This window comes from Podarcis liolepis, assembly GCF_965112155.1.
Source record: "Podarcis liolepis genome assembly, chromosome: 7".
NCBI lineage: Eukaryota > Metazoa > Chordata > Lepidosauria > Squamata > Lacertidae > Podarcis > Podarcis liolepis.
In genome coordinates, this window is record NC_139561.1 from 81,753,134 (window position 1) to 81,773,428 (window position 20,295).

Sequence of the window (20,295 nt, forward strand, 5' to 3'; positions counted from 1 at the left end):
CTGCTGCTCCAGAGAAGCGGACACGGAGCAATGGATCCAAACTACAAGAAAGAAGATTCCACCTAAACATTAGGAAGAACTTCCTGACAGTAAGAGCTGTTTGACAGTGGAATTTGCTGCCAAGGAGTGTGGTGGAGTCTCCTTTTTTGGAGGTCTTTAAGCAGAGGCTTGACAACCATATGTCAGGAGTGCTCTGATGGTGTTTCCTGCTTGGCAGGGGGTTGGACTCGATGGCCCTTGTGGTCTCTTCCAACTCAATGATTCTATGATTCTACTTTAAATTAAGGGATGGTGCCATGGTGTTTTTATTGCAATCATTGGCATGGTTTTAATAGGGTGTGTGTGTCTTTTTTCTTTTCTTTGTTGACTTCCTGTTTGTCTGCCATGACGATCGGATGTGCCAACTTCTGTGCTGGTATTAGAGGATAATATGGGAGAAATTATCCTCCCAACCCCCCAAGGGTCAGGGGGGCGCTCCACCTGCAGATCGTCTGATATCTGCTGCCCATCCAGAAGGTAGAGGGGGTAGGGGACGCTGGGTGTACACCGCACGGTTGTGGCAACTCTCGAAAGTCAGTGTCAAGAGCAGAAAACACCTGCTTTTTAAGATAAAAATTCACACTTAATTAACAGGCATGCCCTGAACCATCGGAGTTAAAATAACTTGCTGATTTAATCAGCCACTAATAAGGAATCGATCTGGGGAAAGACTTTCATTGTGACTAAAATACAATGGCTTGAAAAATGTAAGTGGACACTATCTTAATTATGAAACGAACTGGTGAAATCTTGATTATGACTCTGGCAATGATCATTAAGGGAAAGATGAAAGGAATTCCTGATGGAGTTATTGTTTTAGTGTGGAGGAATCATCTCATTAACAGCTAGATGGAGGCCAAGAGGAGAGTTTGAATAGGCCCGTGGTTGCATACATAAATGAAAATGAAGTGAAGGATCAACATCGGAATGGATTATTGACTAATTAAGAAATGCAATGTGATATTAGATGATTAGCACTCCGCAAAATTCAGAGCATGTGAAGTCACACAAAGATATATACTTTGGCAATATACTTGGCTTTTTTATTATATTGTAATTTGGAATGTTATAATGTGGTTTTTATTGAATTATTCAATTGGAAAACTTAATAAAATATTATAAACAAGAACAAAAAAAGTTTTTTGATTTTTTTTGCTCCTCTTCAGGATGATGAAAATCCAGCAAGATTGTGAAGAGCAGGAATGAGAAGCTGTGGTCCTCTAGACCAGTGTTTCCCAACCATGAATCTCCAGCTGTTTGTTTGTTTTTTTAAAAAAGCACCCGCAATCTCTCTCTCTCTCCCTCCCTCTTTCTATTTCTCAGATAATAGAGTCTAGATTAGGAGTACTTGGGAGGGGGAAGAGATTTAATTTGTTTTCAACACTGTGCTTTAAATTATGCTATAGCGCGATTAGAGTTCTAGCAATTTGTGACACTGTCTGAACCCATTGTTCCTGAGTGCTGGCAAAGTGCTCCTTGCCATAATCTATAAATTCCCACAACTAAGGCTCTTCATGCATCAGTTCCTTCTTCCATTGGGGGGTTGGCATATGTATTTCCCCTCCCTCTTTGCTCTCTCATCATCATCCATCCAGCAATGTAGAAACATGTGCTTGTCTGGGCTTTGGAACTCAGACTCCATCATAAGCTGGACCAAAGTATGTCTTTGTAACTAGATCTCCATTTTAAGACGGCCTGGACAAAGCTGCTGTATCTGTTACTCTTCAACAAGTATTCTGAGTGAGTAAATGTTATCTTTACCTTTTACAGCAATAATCTGTGTGATTATTAAGGGGAGAAAGGGATAAAGACTTTTTAAGCTGCTGTACTCAAAGGAAGGTAGGATAAAATCTAATAAATACATCCTAGCATCAATACATATCTCTACTTGAAGGGCAGCAGGTGATGGCATGATGTGATGGCATGACATGGTGTGTGTGTGTGTGTGTGTGTGTGTGTGTGTGTGTGTGTGTGGTGGGCACCCACAATCTGGAGCCCAAGTTGGCGCCCCTGGTCACAGGTGTCTTCCAATCCTGCTGCAACAGGCTCTTCCCTTTCTCCCCCCCCCCAAAAAAAAAAATAAAACCAGGAGGGGCATGAAAAGGACAGAGGAGAAATTAGTTGCACGTAGTGTCAGTCTTGGGAAAAGCCCTGGAAATAAGGAGACATGGGCATCAGGGACCTTTTATATTGGCAACTGATTTCAAGAGGTGAAACAGGATGTGTTGCCGCTGCCCTAATGTGTGCAGTATTTTTCACATTGTTTAGCTGGTGAACTGCAACAAAAAACTTGAGGAAGTGTGAATTTCAAAGCATAACAGAGATCTGGTGTGAATTATGTTGTTCCTGATTAAAATGCCAATTTCTCCAGCATTCCTAGTTGGGCTCTATGGGAATCGGAGTCTGTCCACCTGCCCCAGGGGCGGCAGAAAAATGGCACTGGCATCAGCACCATTTTCCAGCAAGCTCTCGCCAAAATCTCATGAAATCTAACCAGAACTTGCTGCTGCCATACCAGTTTGTGCTGTTGCCACGCAACCTAGGGAAGGGATGCTTTTGTATGAGTTACACAGCACGGCTGCTGTGCCATTCCCCATTTCACCTCAAGTGGCAAAATGGGATGCACCATCCCTGACAACAAGGGAGCACAAAGTTGACACATTATTGATTAAAATTGGACATGGAAATCTGGCTAGGGATTTCACTCCTGAAATATATCTCCTATCTCCAAGCACTATTATATTTTCCAACAAATTATGCATTTGAATAAATGATAGAACACACATTATTTGCCATATATATTTAATTTGGACATGATTCAATGACTTCATTTGCATCTGAAAGTCAAATACAGCCTGTCTTTGAGGAGGAGCTTCTAGACTTCTGGAAAGAAAGCCTGGGAGTCCTCAGGATGAGACCTCCCCTCTTCAACCACTAGGCCGCCAATTTCCATAAATGACGGGTTCTTCTGGGCTGTGGAGGTTTGCCTTCCCTCAGCTACAAGCTCATTGGCATCATCCTCCATTGCTTTGGTGCACTTTGCACGAATGACCGCAATACTTAATCTTTCAAGAAGATATTCAAACAACCAATCAGTCCGGTTACAGAAAGAAGCTGTTGCACAGCCTTGGAGAGCGCCCAATACGTCAGCTCCCCCTGTTGGGGGAAAAAAAACACACATATGCTTTTGGAATCCAAAACCCTCTCCCTCAAACAGAAGGGTGGGCAACTTTTTTCAGACCAAGAGCCTTTTTTGAGTCTGGGTGACCTTCTGGGAGGTGCACATGCCAATGGAAACATATGTAAAATTCACTTTTACACGGCAGGCTATTTTCTAGATGCATTCAAATCCCCCTCTTTGTCCTTCCTCCAGGTAACCAAGAGTTCAGGGGCAACAACCCAGCCAGGCCATAGCATACAGGTAGGGTATGAAGTGGGGCTTGTGAGGGGTGTGGCCTAGGGAGTGGAGGTATGGCTAAGTAGGATCCAAAGGGCCAGAGAAAGAGAGTCTTAGAGGGATGCCCTTGGATCTTGGGCCTGTGGGTCTCCATCCTTCCTCCCCTTCCAAATGAAAGTACAAATCTTAAGATGTATTTTTATTTAACAAAATTTATATATTGCTTGATTGCAGTAAAAACTGATAGGGGTTTACAAGAAATATTAACATTAGCAATAAAAGCAGATAAAACCTGAAATATACTCAGAGTTGAGTGTTGATTTCATGCTCTTTATATCAGCTCATGATGAACGGGGAATGGCTATATATACATTATTTACACAATGGGTCCTGCGTGATTGGCTGATTCAACTCCCCTCCTGGAGCCTGATTGGGCTGCTGCTGCAGGCCAATCAGCTTGCTGATTCACTTCCTTCTGGAGCCAGATTGGGCAGACCAATCAGGGTGCTGCCATCTAGGATCCTACTTGCCTATTGTTCTAGGATCTAAGCTCAGTACATAACGTGGGTCTCCTAATAAACTTCAGAACCCTTAATAAGCTAAGTACCCTAGCGTCTATTAGAGGAAGCCATGACTGCTCAAAGTGGTGTGATACTGCTTTAAATGCATAGTACAGATGGGCCCCAACTGCACTCCATCATACAAGGCTCACCGAAAGTAAAATGAACCCCAAAGTCGAAGCATTGATCCTCCTCATTTCTACATCTGACGGTACGGATGTACTCGCACACGTCTGTGTGGGATTCCAAGCAAGCCGGGCACTTCAGCCCATTGTCCTCCCTCTTCTCATGCTCAGGAACTGTAAAACAATCACCACACCACCCCAAGATGGGGGTCAATGTATTTCTTTTGCAGATGCAAACCACAACTTGCTGTATGTAAGGGGCAGTAATTGTTCTCCTCCTTCAAAGAGCGATGCCTACCACCTTCCAGCACTTCTCCAAGCGGAGTGCTTCAGCCATGCTCCATTCATCCAGGGCTACATTAAGGCATGGGGCAAGAGATTTCTGACTGGGGCCACATTCACAGCATACATTTCAAGCACAGGGATACCACTTTAAGCAATTGGGCTTAGCACTGAGCAGCATTGTGGGGGCATTCTGAGAGACAAAATGGTAGCCACAGATGCACACAAATGATGATAAAATTCTACAAATTGGCCCTCTTTCTTAGAGCGAGAAAGAGAAAGAGAAAGAAAGCTCTCAGCAGTTTTATCCTTTAAAAAATCTCTTCTGGAAAAAGATGTGCTTAGTTCTAGGTAAAATAATGATTTCATAAAGATAATAATGATTTCAATAAAGATAGTAGGTAATAAGAGCTATTGTGTGGGGTTTGATTGCTAATCCATCACTCTGTGAGGGGGATAGGGGTTTTCCTATAAATTCTCAGCACCCTTATTAAACTACCTCTCACATAATTCTTTGTCCTAGTGTTGCTATAGTGCTTTCAATAAAAGCATACACCAGGGTGGGGAGAATGGTAAGGCGAACCACAAAATGGTGCCTCCTCCCACCAAGGAAGGAGGAGTGAGTGAACATCTCCATCAAGAACAAGGGTGGGAGGAGACTAGAGTTCAAATCTGTACTTGAGCCACGACACTTGCTGGGTGACCTGGGGCCAGACACCGCCCCTTAGCCTGACTTATTTCACACGGGTGTTTGAGGCTAAAATGGTGAGCAGGAGAGCCAGACACACTACCTCCAGCACTTTGGAGGAAAAGGTAAGATGTAAAAAGCAGGATCTCTGACAACGTTATATGGAATTAAAATTAGGCCACAATTTTATGTAGGAAGACCTTGGCTTAGGTCTTGGGCGTGTATCCCTCCCGGCCCCCCAACCGGGGGGAACTGGGGCTCATCAGGGTAAATGGGATAGGAGGGTGCTCTGCGAGACATAAGTGTAGCAGGCAGCCAAGCCCATATCCCCACACACAGGGGACAACCTTTCAGTGTATGGCCAGTGAGACCCATATATATAACCCCTTTAAGAGGGAACCTGGAATCGCCACCACAGGGGGGTGAGCCACCCCACCCCCACCCCATTACAGGGAAGAAAGGACTAAAGAATTCCACCCAAGGCCATAACCATTGTGACAAGTTGCTATGGGGAAGACAAAACCTGCCAATGCAAGAAAATTTCTTCCCAGTCCTTCAACAGCAACCAGTCAAAGACCGTAGTAGCACCTACTAAACAGGAAGAAAAAGTTAACCTGCAAACAAGAAACATTAAACAAAGGGAGGGTAGGGAGGGTGAATCTCCGGAGCCAAATGCCTGGCTATTGTCAGCTCCAGCCCCTATTTATAAATGGGGCTGGCTCCACCTCCCAGCAAGAAACTTGATTACTGAGGCTGGGTGTGAACCTCCAGAAATTAACACTGAGAGGCAAGCCAGCCCCTGTTTGCCAGTAAGCTCCCTGCGAACTGTAGCACCACGCACGATCCCGCAAAGGGCACCAGCAGTGTAAAGTGTGAATGCTCATTTTTGCGCCACCTGCTTGTTCTCCCCTTTGTGTAGATACTGTTCCTCTATAGCTTAGTAATTAAGTGGCACAGGAGCCCATTGCATCTAATAGATCTTTATTAGCATTTGCTTTTACCTGAAGATATGAATTCTCTGGATGCAAACCTCAAAGAAATCAGTTCCCTCTCACACAAGAAGGACAGGGGCCTGTCCCACTAAAAATATCTCTACAAATGCAAATGCATCAAAGAAAGTGGGTTGGTGTAGGTTTGGGGGCTAGAGCACTGGGAAACCAATGAGCCAGTGAGGTGTAGTGGTTAGAGGGTTGGACTAGAATCTAGGAGACCAGGGTTCAAATTCCACTGCAGCCATGACACTTGGTGAGTGGTCTGGGGCGAGGAACCATCTCTCAGCATAACCTATTTTACTGGATATTTTGAGGCTAAAATGGTGAGTGGGAGCTCAAGCGTTTTGGAGGAAAGCATAGGATGTAAATACCAGAAGCTGCTACAGGAGAGGAACTGTGAGTAACATTATGGGAGGGGTATTTCTATGACTAAGGTAAAACTGTGACACTCCCTTGTAATTTTTGCTAATGAATGCTGCAATCTTATTGGGATTTTGGGTTTTGTTGTATTATTTCCCGCCACCCCCATACTATGGCTCCAATGCTTCCCTTCTGGTTCCCTCTGTCAGTGGCTCCTCCCTGTCCCACCAGTCTGAATCAGGTTTGAAATCTTCTTTCCTAGTGCCACCCTCAGGCACCTCCTGGAGCAACTGGCTGCCACCACTCCTCCTTGTCTAGCCAGTCCCTGACATCAGGATACTGCCAAAAACTTGTTTGTCTTTCTTTGACTTCTCTCGTTGCTTGAGTTTTGTGAAACCATCTTTCCTGATGATGATACTTACTTTCGGGACGTCTGCTGTTGCACATATCTGTCTTGCAGCAGGACATCTTGCTGTAGATGTAAATTAAATCCATTATGGAGCCACTGGAATAATTTGCATCACACAACTCTGTCTTGATGCAGGACTTGATAACCATTGGGATTGTGTAAACTAGTAAAAAAGAATAGGAAGGAAATAACTAGACTGGAGACAGGGCTGGCGCACTCATGAGGAAAGCTTTGATTATCACCTTATGTGGCAGGATCCACAGGGGCAGCAGATCTGACCGCCAAGTAAAGAATTGCCTGATGCTGCTGCCTTTGAAGCTGTGGTGTGATCCTTGAAGGCAAGATCTGCCACCTCTTCATCAGTTCCTCTCCCCCATTTGAGCCACCCAATGCCCCTGTCATTCGTGGCAGGGACCTCGGAGCTCCTTTCTGAGGCTCCCTCCACCTTCGCTGGTGTCCATGGAGGCACACAGCCTCTTTTCTCAAGGGGTGGTCATTCTCTTCAGGAGGAAAGATGCAGCCCACCCTCCCAAGTGAAATCCACAAGGCACAGGATTCAAACTCAATCAATCTTCGCCTCACTATATCTTCCCTTGCAGAGCATGGCTGCCTGCGCTGCCTGGCTGTCTTCGACTGGGAGGGTGGCCTCCGTCTTTCCAACTGTGGTGAAAAAGGCAGCCAGTTGGCAGCCAAGACGACAGCCAAGACGACCTCCACCCAGAGCATGCACCTCACCATTGGCTCGTGTAAGATGGGGGCTCCTTCAAGCTTCTACACTGAGCAGTGGGCAGCCATGCCCCCCTCAATGGGAAAGGGTGATGGAGCCCATAGTACACCAGGTGAACAGCTGGGATACCTCTCCTACTCGTGTGCAAGCAGGAGCGGGGTCATGGCTCTTGCAGCTGGGGAGGGGGAGCAGTGTGAGCCAGTGGTGGGCTGGGGTTTCTGCAAAACTGTTTGGCTGAGCTGAGGGCAGCGGTGTGCTCTTAACCCAAGCAGTTTAAGGAGGGAAGGAGGGATGAACAAGTTTTATAAGCCTTGCCATGCAGCTTGTTTCTCCCCTTGTTTCTCCTCCTTAACAGACCATGATGATGATTTCACTCAGTGATATATCGTTGATTAAACTGCCACCCCTCATGAGTCCCTCTGCCTCCAGCTCCTGGCTGCAGCTTGTTTAGTTTTTCCTCAGCGTGCTGGGTGCTGGAGGCAGAAGGACTCAGGATCGGCGGGGTTTTCCCCACCGATTTACTGCTGAGTGAAGCTTTCATCATGGTCTGCCCCTCATACTGGTCCTGCGGCGACATGTCAATAAATCGCCCAGGCCTAATCTTCAGTCATCTTTTCTTCCCTTTCTGTGGGGTGGGGAACATTTCATGGTTTTCCTCAGGTATCCAGTTGTGTTGAGCAGGCGCTGCTTGGAGTGGAAAGAGAGATCTCCAGTTATATCTAATTGTTGAATGTGAGTCAGAAATGGAGAACATTTGGCCCTCCAGAGGTTTCTACCACCCTTCTCCTTACTGAATGGGATCAGTTCAGAAGGCTTCGTGGGAAGCAATTCATCAATGAAATAAGTTTTGTTGCTGCCCACGTAACTGGACCAATGAGAGTCGATGCTGGAGCTCATAAAGGGATCATGTACCGCAGGCAATTAGGAAGGGGCAATATGTCAGTAGCAGTTTCTCTTGGTTTCTTATTTTAAGTTCATTTCTCCACATTTTCATATCAGTTTCCAACTCCCCCCCCCCCCATCAACATTTAGTCTGAATGTTATTTTCACTCTTAGGCCCTATCTGCAGGGTCATACTGATTTAAGCAGTCATGGTTTCTCCCGTGGGGGGGGGGGTGGGCAGGAAGTTTGTTGACCATCTTGGCTGTGAATCCTGGCAGACTAGCTCTCTGCCTTGCAGGTCATTCTTCACTTGGCCTGGGAGATGGGAACCGACAGACTGACTCCAACTACAAAAGCTGAGGCTGCTGGATGGACACTTGAGTTGGGATATTGTTTGGCTTGTTGTTTTTATATCAATTATGTGGCTGTTGCTTGATTTTGTTGTAGGTTCTTATATGCACATTTTACCCTAGTATGTGCATTTGTCTACTGATTACATGGCTGGACAACTGAATTGCAAAAATGGGAGAAGGGCAGATTCTGAAGGATGGCTTTGTTTTGCTCTGCCAATTGAGTAAATGCACCTCTAAATACGAACTGTCTTGAATTTCTTCCCTGCTCCTACAGGCAATGCAGAACTTAGAACAACTCTTTATGAAAAGTCATGTTCCGTGGCTTGTGGCTAAGATATGGCCTTCAAAAGTGAGTCAGGGGGTTTACGTTTTAGTGGTCAAAAAGGTTGAAAGTTCTCACTTACACATTTTGCCAACTCCAACAACAGTCATGCAGGACTGGTCACTGGACTCGTCACACTCCTCAGTCTCGCCATGGCAATCTGTTCCTTCTATGTTCCAACAAGACTCACATATCAGAGATGCCACTGCAGACAGGGAGTAATGGGTTTACAAATCCTTAGCAACTATGTAGGGGGAATAGGTCTGTGTCAAGGTACAGAAATACAACACTTTCTGCTACAAACCCCATCTTACGAGAGGCAGCAAAGGCCACCGAATGTGATAGCTTCGAAAGCGGAATAGATAAATTAATGGTTATCATCCTCAATTGATATATTCTTTCTCCAACATTGGAGGCACTATTCATCTGAATTCTAGTTTCTGGAAAGGGAGCTGTTGCACTCAGGTCCTGCTTTCGGGCTTCCCATGGGACCCATGGCAAGAACAAGATGCTGGACTAGATGGGCCATTGTTCATCAGTGGAATTTGCTGCCAAGGAGTGTGGTGGAGTCTCCTTCTTTGGAGGTCTTTAAGCAGAGGCTTGGCAACCATATGTCAGGAGTGCTCTGATTGTGTTTCCTGCTTGGCAGGGGGTTGGACTCGATGGCCCTTGTGGTCTCTTCCAACTCTATGATTCTATGATTCATCTATGTAATGCTTTCTATATATATTCCCTCTGTAGTTCTTAAACTCTGTGAATGGGGGGTGGGCCTTGCATTGACCAGAGTATGATTGTCCATGATGGCTCCTGCAGGCTGAGGGAGAGGACCAGTAGAGAAGGTGTTGGGAAACCTTTAACCCTCTTGAAGTTGTTGTACTACAACTCGCATCAGCTCCAGCAAACATAGTAAAGGCTCTGATAAGTGCATCTGGTACCCCTAAAACCTGACTCCATTCAGAGATTGGGGTGGAGTGTAACACCAGCAAACTAAAACATTGAATTTGGGTAGGATAATTCCACTCCAAAATATGAGATCGTCTCCTATCATATACATTGTCTCCTATCATGAGTTTTTACAAATGCAAGAAACTTACTCTTTGCTTTAGATATAAGCTAGCATTCTGGTTTATCATAGAGTGAGCTACTGGCTCTCTTGCTCCCCCAATGTACTTGGGAATACCACACCTCTCTGTACGCATTTGGTTAAATAAAAATTGAATATTGGGAAGAAGAAAAATCTATCATGGAGGATCCCTTGTAGTTTGGCCTTGTGCTTTATTCCTCTCCCTTTCAAAGGAACCACAACTCATTGTTACTTTCTTCTCCTGCTTTAATGGCTGACCCCCCGCTTAATTCCTTCCTGGAAACATGATGAACAGCACAGCAGCTGTGGTTCTGCTCACCTGGATTCAGAAGGGTCAAGAGGAGGCAGGAGATCAGGAGTGTCTTCATCATTCTAGAAAGCTGAAGAACCAGGAAGGCGTTCTGGGTCAAGCAAGGAAATGATGCAGAAAGTTGGGGAAATTTATAGAAGATTGCAAGAAGCACTTTGACAGTACCCAGGAACCACGTGTTCAGGACAGTGCCACAAATTGCTAGAATTCTAATCATGCTATAAGATAATGTAAAGCGCAGTGTTGAAAACCAGTTAAATCTCTTCCCCCTTCCAAGAACTCCAAGGACACGTCCCTCCTAATCTGTTCCAGCCTTAATTTCTCAACCCTGGATGTGGGGAAACGAGTCCCTTCAGGTTACAGCACTGAAACTGGATTAGGTTTCTGGAAGCCAAGACAGTTTCCCTGACAGCATGAACTTTTTTGAAAGGGGGACAAATGTCTCTCCAGAATTTCCTTTATTGTACATTTATAAAATGCACAGTGACTCACGATCTAGATTTCCTCAGTCCCATTAAATGCACTTGTCTTTGGGGTAAAGAATTGGTCCACTTGTTCTTTAACATAAGTTGGTTACACTTAAGAGCAGGGGGTGAGGTTGCAGGCCTCTGTCCAGAGCAGCTTGCAGATTTAAGGGACGATCTTTTACTGGGGCTGTTTTTCTTTTAAGAAGAATGAGACTCCCAGATGTTGGTAATCACAATGGAGGGGGTGGGGAGAGTGACATTGGGCTCATGTCCTCCTCCCTCACCATCTTCTTTTTCATATTCTTATTTAGACATGTTTATTGTAAGAGAGAATTATTATAAGATGATGTACCAATGGTATTTAACTCCAAAGTGTTGCGTATATGGCAGATTAATTGCGCTGCAGAAAGCATGCTGGGGAGACCACACATTCAGGAAACAATGAAGAAATGCAAAAAAATCTTTTGCTTGGCTTTAATTACAAAAACAAAAACTCCTCTTACATTAAATCTGTAAGTATGACCCATTCACCAGAGTACTGAGAGAGGTACACACTGCTCTTTATATCCAGTTACTGATGCAGCTTAATTAACACAACTTAACAGCACCTGCTATACTGTGTCACAGCTGTAGAACTAGGCCATGATATTTACTTTGGCTTTTAAAGAGATACGCATCTTGTGAAACAATAATAAACCTTAATGTTTAAATAAACCATTCAACACAAAGAGGTTAGCTCGAATGTATAAGAATGTACCCAATAAGTTTTGGAAATGTAACCATTGCAAGGGGTCATTCTGTCACATGGGGTGGACCTGCAGGGAGGGTAAGAACTTTGGGACATGTTATATAATGATTTTTTAACAATCAAAAATCAGACTGACTTTTCCAAGAGTCCAGAACCCTTCTGGCTGGGGATATTGACCAGCAAAATTCCAAAGCAAGGGATCTTTATGCTCACAGGTGGAAAGTTGTGAGGATACCCTGAAAGGAAGAATGTCCCTATTTTCATCTGAGGAATGTTGGAGGGTGTGTAGTGGCTATTGAACATCAATATGAAGCTGTTGGAAATGATCATTTGGAGTTTTGGAGTGAAGTGTCATCCATATGTTGAAGATACCCAGCCCTAGAAACTCCATAACGCAAACTCTGGATTGGTGCTTGGATGCCCTGGTGCGTGACAGCCAACAAACTGAGCTTGAACTGTGAAAAGCTGGAGGCTTATGACTGAGTGATTTCTGAGTCTTGGAGATCAATTGCTTGGCAGCCTGGACACAGTGGTTCATGCACTGGTAACTTCAAGACTTGATTATGGCAGCATGCAGAAGCTGCAGCTATTGCAGAACACAACAGCCAGAGTGCTCATAGCAGCAGGCTACTGGCCACGTGTCACTCTGTTGCTGAGATAGTGGCACTGGCTGCCAATTTGCTGCCAGGTCACATTCAAAGTGACCACATTCAAAGCTTTATTACCAAAAATTCCTTATTCCTTTCTCATAACACTAGAATTTGTGGGCAGCCAATGACCGTGAATGTTGGAAGATTTGAGAAAGAAGGAAGAAAGTGCTGCTTGAAATACACATACCGTATTTTTCGCTCCATAAGACACACTTTTTCCCTCCTAAAAAGCAAGGGGAAATGTGTGTGCGTCTTATGGAGCGAATGCAGGAGCGAGGCAGGCAAGAAAAGCCCCCAAGAGCTGCACACAAGCTCTGTGCGGCTCTTGCGGGCTTTTCCCCAGGAGGGAGAAGGGACTGACTGGCCGCATCAGTCCCTTCTCCCACCTCCTAGAAAAGCCCACAGGAGCCGCGCACCCTTTAAAGAGTGCACGGCTTCTGCGGGCTTTTGCGGGAGGTGGAGGAATTCCCCCACCTCATAGAAAAGCCAGTAGAAGCCGTGCACCCTTTAAAGAGCGCACTGCTTTGGGGGGCTTTTCCCCAAGGAGGGAGAAGGGACTGACTGGCTGCGTCAGTCCCTTCTCCCACCTCGTAAAAAAGCCCGCAAAGGTTTCTCCTGCCAGCCCCTATAAGCTCCTGAGCAGCTCTGGTATAGCCCACGAAGCCTCCGCAGGGCAGCGGGATGAAGGCTGTGCAGCACCCCCTCTAGCTGTTTTAGCTTCTGCAGGGCAGCGGGGAGCCTTCATCCCGCTGCCCTGCGGAGGCTTCACGCGGCTATCCCTGGCTTTTGCGGGAGGTGGCGGCAAATGCCAGGGATAGCCACGCTCCCTTTACAGAGCCGGGTGGAGTGTGTGTGTGGCTCTTGGGGGCTTTTCCCCAAGGAGGGAGATGGGCTGCCTTTCTCCCTCTGTGGGGAAAAGCCCCCAAGAGCCACACACACACTCCACGCAGTTTGTGAAAGGAAGCCTGGGATACATACAGGCTCTGCTCAGCGCTCCCTTTAAATAATTTTTTTTTTCTTGAATTTCCCCCTCTAGAAACTAGGTGCACCTTATGATCAGGTGCGCCTTATGGAGCAAAAAATACGGTAGTTAAACTCTGGAATTTGCACTCAGGAAGTAAAGATGGGCAGCAACTGGGATGTGTTTGGTTGAGGATTAGAAGAAAATAGTGGAGGAGAAGTCTGTCAATTGCTACTAACCAAGTTGGCCATGTTCTTCCTCAAGTGTTGGAGACAGTATTCCTGTGAATGTCAGTTGCTGGGAATCACAAGCGGGGGAAAGGGATGGGGACAACTGGTGTTGCTGTCCAGTCCTGCTTTGAGGCTTTGCACAGGCATCTTGCTGGCCATTGTGACAACAGGGATCTGGCACAGCTGGACTGATTCAGCAGGCTGATGCAAGCTGTTCCAGTTGAAGCTTGTGGGGAATCTAACATTAGCCCAAATCTTGATTGCCTCAAAGTGGTGCTCACCCAGTGTACCTGCTGAAGACGAGTGGATTCACAATGTACCTGCTGAAGAAACATGGCTTCACAGTTTCTTTCTAAAATCACCAAGCTGTTCATTTGGCTGAGTCAGAGAAGCCAAAGGGGAGAAAAAACTTTGGAGCCCTTTTGTGATCTATACCAGGGGTGGGGAACCTCTGACTTGTGGGCCAAATGCAGCCACTGCCTGCCTCTCCATTGCTTATACCATTCTTAAGACCTTTAAAAAGAATTTGAACTCTATCTGAAACTGAACTGGATTTAAAATAGAGGACTGAGAAATAATACAATGCCAATTGATGGAATGATTTATAAATATGTACTTTACTAAAAAGGCATCTGCTGGCTAAAGGTCAAGATAAAAAGAAGAGGACAAGATTATTTACTGTGAACACCGACTAAAATAAATTTAGTAACTTTGATTTATTATATTGGATTCTCTTTACTGACTGCCAATATCGGGAGATTTTAAAAGGTGCTACAATGCGGCATTGAGAGACAGAAAATGGAAGGATGTGCCAGACTCCTGGGAGCATCAGAGAGCCCCAACACCATGGTCTTAAACTTTTTACTTATGGTTGTAAAAAGGAACGTTTTTAGTAATTGAAATCTATATAAATATTTTATGTTGGATCTTATTTTTTTTTACATGAATGGATGCAAAGATTTGAATATATAATTGTTAAAAATTGATATTTGTGGGAGAGGGAATAGGTTTGAAAAATAGGCTTCCTCTACTGCAGGCATCCCCAACCTTTGGCCCTCCAGATGTTTTGGACTACAATTCCCATCAGCCCTGACTATTGGTCCTGTTAGCTTGGGATCATGGGAGTTGTAGGCCAAAACATCTGGAGGGCCGCAGGCTGGGGATGCCTGCTCTACTGAGTCTATGACCTTGATAAAAGTACTGATAAAGCTAAAAAGAATACATGCTGTGGTGGGAAAGAACTCTGTGTTTTGGAATTATACTCTATAGAGGAAGCTGGGAAAAGGAGAGAGAATTGCCCACCCCCCACCCCCCGGTCAATCTAAACTGGAAACAGCAAAAGGAAAAAGTTCAGTGCTAAAACTAACTAGTCAGGCCACAAGGCAAGATAATTTAAAATATGAATTGTTTGATTCACTTTTAGATATTAAAATAGAATTTGAGCAGATAAAAGAAGATGTTAACAGTGCAGCCTCTAAAAAATTTAAAATACCAGTACAGTGGTACCTCAGGATGCGAATGGACTCCATTCCAGAGCCCCGTTTGCATCCTGAACAGAATGTAAGACACAACAGCGTATCTGCACGTGCGCGGGTCGCATTTTGCCACTTTCGCGCATGCGTGTGATGTTATTTTGACCATCTGCGCATGCGCGAGCGGCAAAACCCGGAAGTAATGCACTCCATTACTTTGTTACTCCTGGGTCACCGCGGAGCACAACCTGAAAGCACTCACCCTTAAGCATATTTATCCCTAGGTATAACTATATACTGCGAGGCCATTAAAAGAGGTGAATGCACAAACCACCAAGGTGGGACTGGTAGACAAACGAGGTCTGAGGAAAATTTAAGGGCAAGTAAGAATAGTCAAAGACAAAAATAAAATTGCACATGTAATGATATGGGAGGACCTGACTGATAAAGATGGTACCTCGTGTGAAATTATTTGAGAGGCTTTGACTGCATTAGAGAAGAAACAAAAAGGAAGGGCAAAATATTTAAGAGGCTACCTTATGTGGTGGCAATGTAAAATTATCAAAAATGCCTGGGAAAAGACATATAAAGATTTGAAGAAAATGTGGGAAATGATTGTTGTTTTTTTAAAAAATGAAGTTATATTGAGGTGTACAGGACTTGATGGATTGTTTGAGTGAAAGACTTTGTTCCAACATGCGAGATTGGATGCCAGGCCAAGACTGATGGAAGGAAGAAGCCCTGGCCAAAGAAGATAAAGAAGAAGAAGAAAAAGAAGAAGATTGGCAAAATAAACTACTGAACTGTGCAGGACAAATTATTACAAAAAACGGCAATTGTTTAATGCATAGTTTTTAAGCTTTGTGTATAGATCTTTACATTAGTATAACTCAGGGGTCAGCAAACGTTTTCATCAGGGGACCGGTCCACTATCCCTCAGACCTTGTTGGGGGCCAGAATATATTTTGAAAAATATAAATACCCTGCAAGCCAGTCCCACAGCTGCCTCCGGACCTGGAAGAGGAACGCACTCTGCACACACTCAGGAGCACGTCTTGGTGGGCAAGCCACACACAGAGAGCGCTGGGCAGGCAGCACACAGCTTGCCCTCCAGCTGCTCTAGCGCAGGCACCGAGCACGCCACCAGCAGCAGGGCCAAGTGGGGCGCCAGGCGCAGGGCCAGCAGGCATGCCAAGCTCCAGCTGAAGCCACGCAACATGCCCGTCATGATGCCCATGGCATGGCCCAAGCCCACAGCCAGCCTCTCCATCCATGGCCGCACTGGGTTTACTTCAGCATGTGGGCAGCAAGGCTTTGGATTGGCTGCAGGACCTTCCTGCAATCCGAAGCTGTGCCAGCATCGCCAACCTGCCCAGAGCTATCTGCAGCTTTGGATTGGCAGCAGGAGCTTCCTGAAGCCAGTTCGAAGCTGTGCCAGTGTCACCGCCCACCCAGAAGCCGTGCCAGCATTGTGGAAGTCAGTCCCCGTGCAGTGAGACGTCCTCAACGGGCGGCGACTGACCGAGCTGGTGTCAGGGTTTGTGGGCCGGATCTATGAGCCTGGGGGGCCGCATCTGGCCCCCAGACCATAGTTTGCTGGCCCCTGGTATAACTTCTAAAAGTCACTTGTAAGAAGATGAAGAAGGTTTTAAAATTGGATTGTTAAGTATATAAGATTTTATGGACGTGAATGAACAAGTATACAGTATTGGAACCAAGAGGGGGAGTGGAGGGAAATCGACGAAAAATTATGGTTTTATTTGGTTATGATTTTTTTTTCTTTTCAGGGGTTTTTCATTTTGTTATTTTTGGAAAATTAATAAAATGTTATCCAAAAAAGGAAGTACATTGGCAGTGCACTGCATGTTTCATGGCAGGTGAAGACTTTCTTGTTCCAATGGGCTTTTGGGAACTGACTACCTTAAATGAAGAGCTGGTGCCATGATGTTTTTATTGCAATCATTGGCGTGTGTGTGTGTCGTTTTAACTCTACCAATGTTGTTGTTTTTTTAAAGATATTTATTAAAGGTTTAATAGTTACAGAAAAAAGAAGAAAGAAACAATAAAAAGTTCACAATACATCAAAAAAAACAAAAAACAAAAAACAATACAGCAAAACGACAAAAAAAACATTTAAAAAACACATCCAATATCTCTATATCTCTACCTTTCATTTACTTGTATCATCGACCTCCTCACACCTCCCTTTTTTGTATTCTTGTTCAATTAGCTATTTCAGCAAATCCTTTCCATCTTTCTTAACTTTTTCCTCTATAATTTATCTTAACACAATCTAACCTTAATTTTCCACTTTGACCCATTAACAATCTATTTTTACTTAATTCTTTATAACATTTCTGCTAAAGCCATATAACTTCATTCCAGCATCCTTCTAACATTCATTAATTTTACAATATTTCTGTAAATATACTTTAAATTTTTTCCAATCTTCTTCCACCGACTCTTCTCCCTGGTCTTGGATTTTGCCAGTCATTTCCGCCAACTCCATGTAGTCCATCAGCTTCATCTGCCATTCTTCCCGGGTGGGTAGATCTTGTGTCTTCCAGTACTTTGCAATGAGTATTCTTGCTGCTGTTGTAGCATACATAAAGAAAGTTCTATCCTTCTTTGGCACCAATTGGCCGACCATGCCCAGGAGAAAGGCCTCTGGTTTCTTCAGAAAGGTGTATTTAAATACCTTTTTCATTTCATTATAAATCATCTCCCAGAAGTTCTTAATCCTTGGGCATGTCCACCAAAGGTGAAAGAATGTACCTTCAGTCTCATTACATTTCCAGCATTTATTATCGGGCAGATGGTAGATTTTTGCAAGCTTGACTGGTGTTATGTACCACCTATAAATCATTTTCATTAGATTCTCTCTTAAGGCATGTTGGGATTCGCAGGATACTGGATAAGTCTGCAGGCTTCAACAGGATGATGCAATACTCTGCTGGGTCAGAGTGACTCAGCAGGAGTGTGATTAGTGTAATTGGCTATCACCTGTTTTAAAAAGGAAAGCCTGTTTAACAGGGGTGTGGTGGTTGTGCTGTAGTGTGGTGGTGCTGTGGTGGAGAGTATTCGTTTGTAAGTACTCTGTATGGACTGTTTCTTTTGTAAATGCCTGTATATAGCTCACATTAAAAAGGACTGCACTGAAAAACCTGGAACTCTTAGTGCTTCGCTGAAAACGCCGCGTGGAATACGCGACAGGGTTATGGGCCCAGCACGCTTCCGCTGCGCAAGAGTACAGGTGGCAGTTATCTAGCCGTGGGTGCTGGAGGTGAGCTGCAGGGATGGAGCAGTCCAGAACTGGCGTGTTGCTGGAGAAGCTGACGGCCACGAACTACAGCACCTGGTCGGTCCGCATGCAACACTTCCTCAAGCGTGAGGGCCTGTGGAAGGTGGTGGAAACTACACCGCAGCCCCCTGAGGAGGATGAGGACGACGATGAAAAGCTGGCACAAGCAGAGGCCCAGCTTGAAAAGGATGAGAAAGCTTTGGCTACGATCATCCTTGGAGTGGACGACAGCCAGCTAGTCTACGTAGCTGATAAGGTGACGGCAAGTGAGGCGTGGAATGCGCTCAAGGCTGTCCATGTGCGAGAGACGGCTGGCTCACTGATAACACTAACCAGGAGACTGTACCGGTGTCGGAAGAAACTGGGGGACTCCCTGGTAAACCACCTAAAATTCCTAACAGGCTGTTTCCAGGAGCTAGCCTTAAGAGGGAGGCCTGTGGGGGAAGAGGACAAAGTCTTTATAGTCCTGAGTTCCCTTGATGACAGCTATGATATGCTGGTCAACTCCCTCGAGTCTGTAGAGACTGATAAGCTGACTCTGGAATACGTGACCGGACGGTTGTATGCAGAGGAGGACAGGCGTGCAGAGCGAAAGATGACCTCAGCCCAGCTGTTGGAGCATCCCAGAGGGAACAACAGCCGGGAAGAGCAGAGGTGTCAGGAGCCGGAGAAACAGCCAGGAGGAGCTGCTGCAGACCAGCCGGTGGTCAACAAAGTAAAAAGGTGTTTTTGCTGCAAGTCCAGTGGACATCTGCTGCGGGACTGCCCGAGAAAGCAACAAAAACAGCGGAAGCACAAGTGGCAGCAGAGGGAGTCTACCGCTTGGGTGTCTGCAGATGGTCAAGAAAATGAGGAGCTGTGGGTTCTGGACAGTGGAGCTTCTCAAACCTTTTGTAAAAGAAAAGGATTGCTAACTGATGCTAGGGCTTCAAACAAAAAACATGTAAGTCTTGCTACGGGCCAGAAAGCTAATGTGGTTTGTGAGGGGGAGGTTGTGTTCCCACAGCTGGGACACACATTCAGGAATGTGTTGTGTGTGCCTAGTTTGCAAAACAATCTCCTGAGCATTCCTGATTTGGCAAAAGCAGGCTTTGAAGTAAATTTTGTGGGAGACCAGTGCCAGATAAAGCAAAATGGGGCAGTGTTGGCAAATGCTAGCCTTAGAACTAATATGTATGTACTGCAGTGTGAATCTAAGGTTGCAAATGTGCAAAATGTCCCGACCCATGATATGTGTATTCATCTCCTGCACAGGCGTCTGGCTCATGCTAGCTATAAGGTGCTAAACAAAACACTGGAGTTGTGTGGGGGGATGAAAAACATAAAAAGTTGTGATAATTACTTAGACTGCAATATCTGCAAGGAGGTTAAAAGCAGGGCTTGCCCAGTAGCAAGAGCAAGCCAGAGAGAAACCAAAAAACCACTGGAGTTGATTCATGCTGATGTAACTGGTCCTTTTCCACCTAGTGTCTCCCACAACAAATACTGTTTAATCCTAGTGGATGATTTTTCTAGATTTGGCTGGGTCTATCCATTAAAGCAAAAATCTGACGTTGCCCAAACTTTGAAGTTCTGGGTAAGAAGGGTAGAAAGGCAACTTGGTGAAAAGGTGTCCTCTATTCAATCAGACAGGGGAGGGGAGTTTATGGCAAGCTCCCTAAGAAACTGGTTGCGTGCCCAAGGGATTAAACATAGGCTTACCAATGTGGCCATGCCTCAGGAGAACGGGGTAGCAGAGTGTAGAGGAGGTGTCTTGCAGACACAAATGAAAGCATTGTTAGCAGATGCAAATCTTCCAATTAAGTACTGGGCTGAAAGTATTAAGACTGCGAATTATATTGGGAATCGCTTGTGGTCAAGGGTACTAGATGACATACCCTATAAAGTTCTCTATAACAAAAGTCCCAGTTTGCAACATTTAAGAATCTTTGGGACA

At 45.1% G+C, this 20,295-nt stretch overlaps 1 protein-coding gene and 1 long non-coding RNA gene across 3 annotated transcripts in view; both read right to left on the reverse strand.

Annotated features, from left to right (window-relative positions):
- LOC310712557 overlaps positions 1-20,295 on the reverse strand; it is a 96,012-nt gene that overhangs the window by 63,067 nt on the left and 12,650 nt on the right. The gene's annotated exons all lie outside the window — the stretch shown is intronic.
- On the reverse strand, positions 2,844-10,632 carry LOC310712489 (phospholipase A2 inhibitor NAI-like). Its single transcript, XM_083515607.1, has 5 exons — positions 10,540-10,632; positions 9,219-9,341; positions 6,866-7,015; positions 4,149-4,295; positions 2,844-3,195 (listed from the first exon to the last, which is right to left on the reverse strand). Exons 1-5 carry the CDS (start codon positions 10,589-10,591, stop codon positions 2,915-2,917), a joined length of 753 nt encoding a protein of 250 aa, XP_083371733.1. The 5' UTR covers positions 10,592-10,632; the 3' UTR covers positions 2,844-2,914.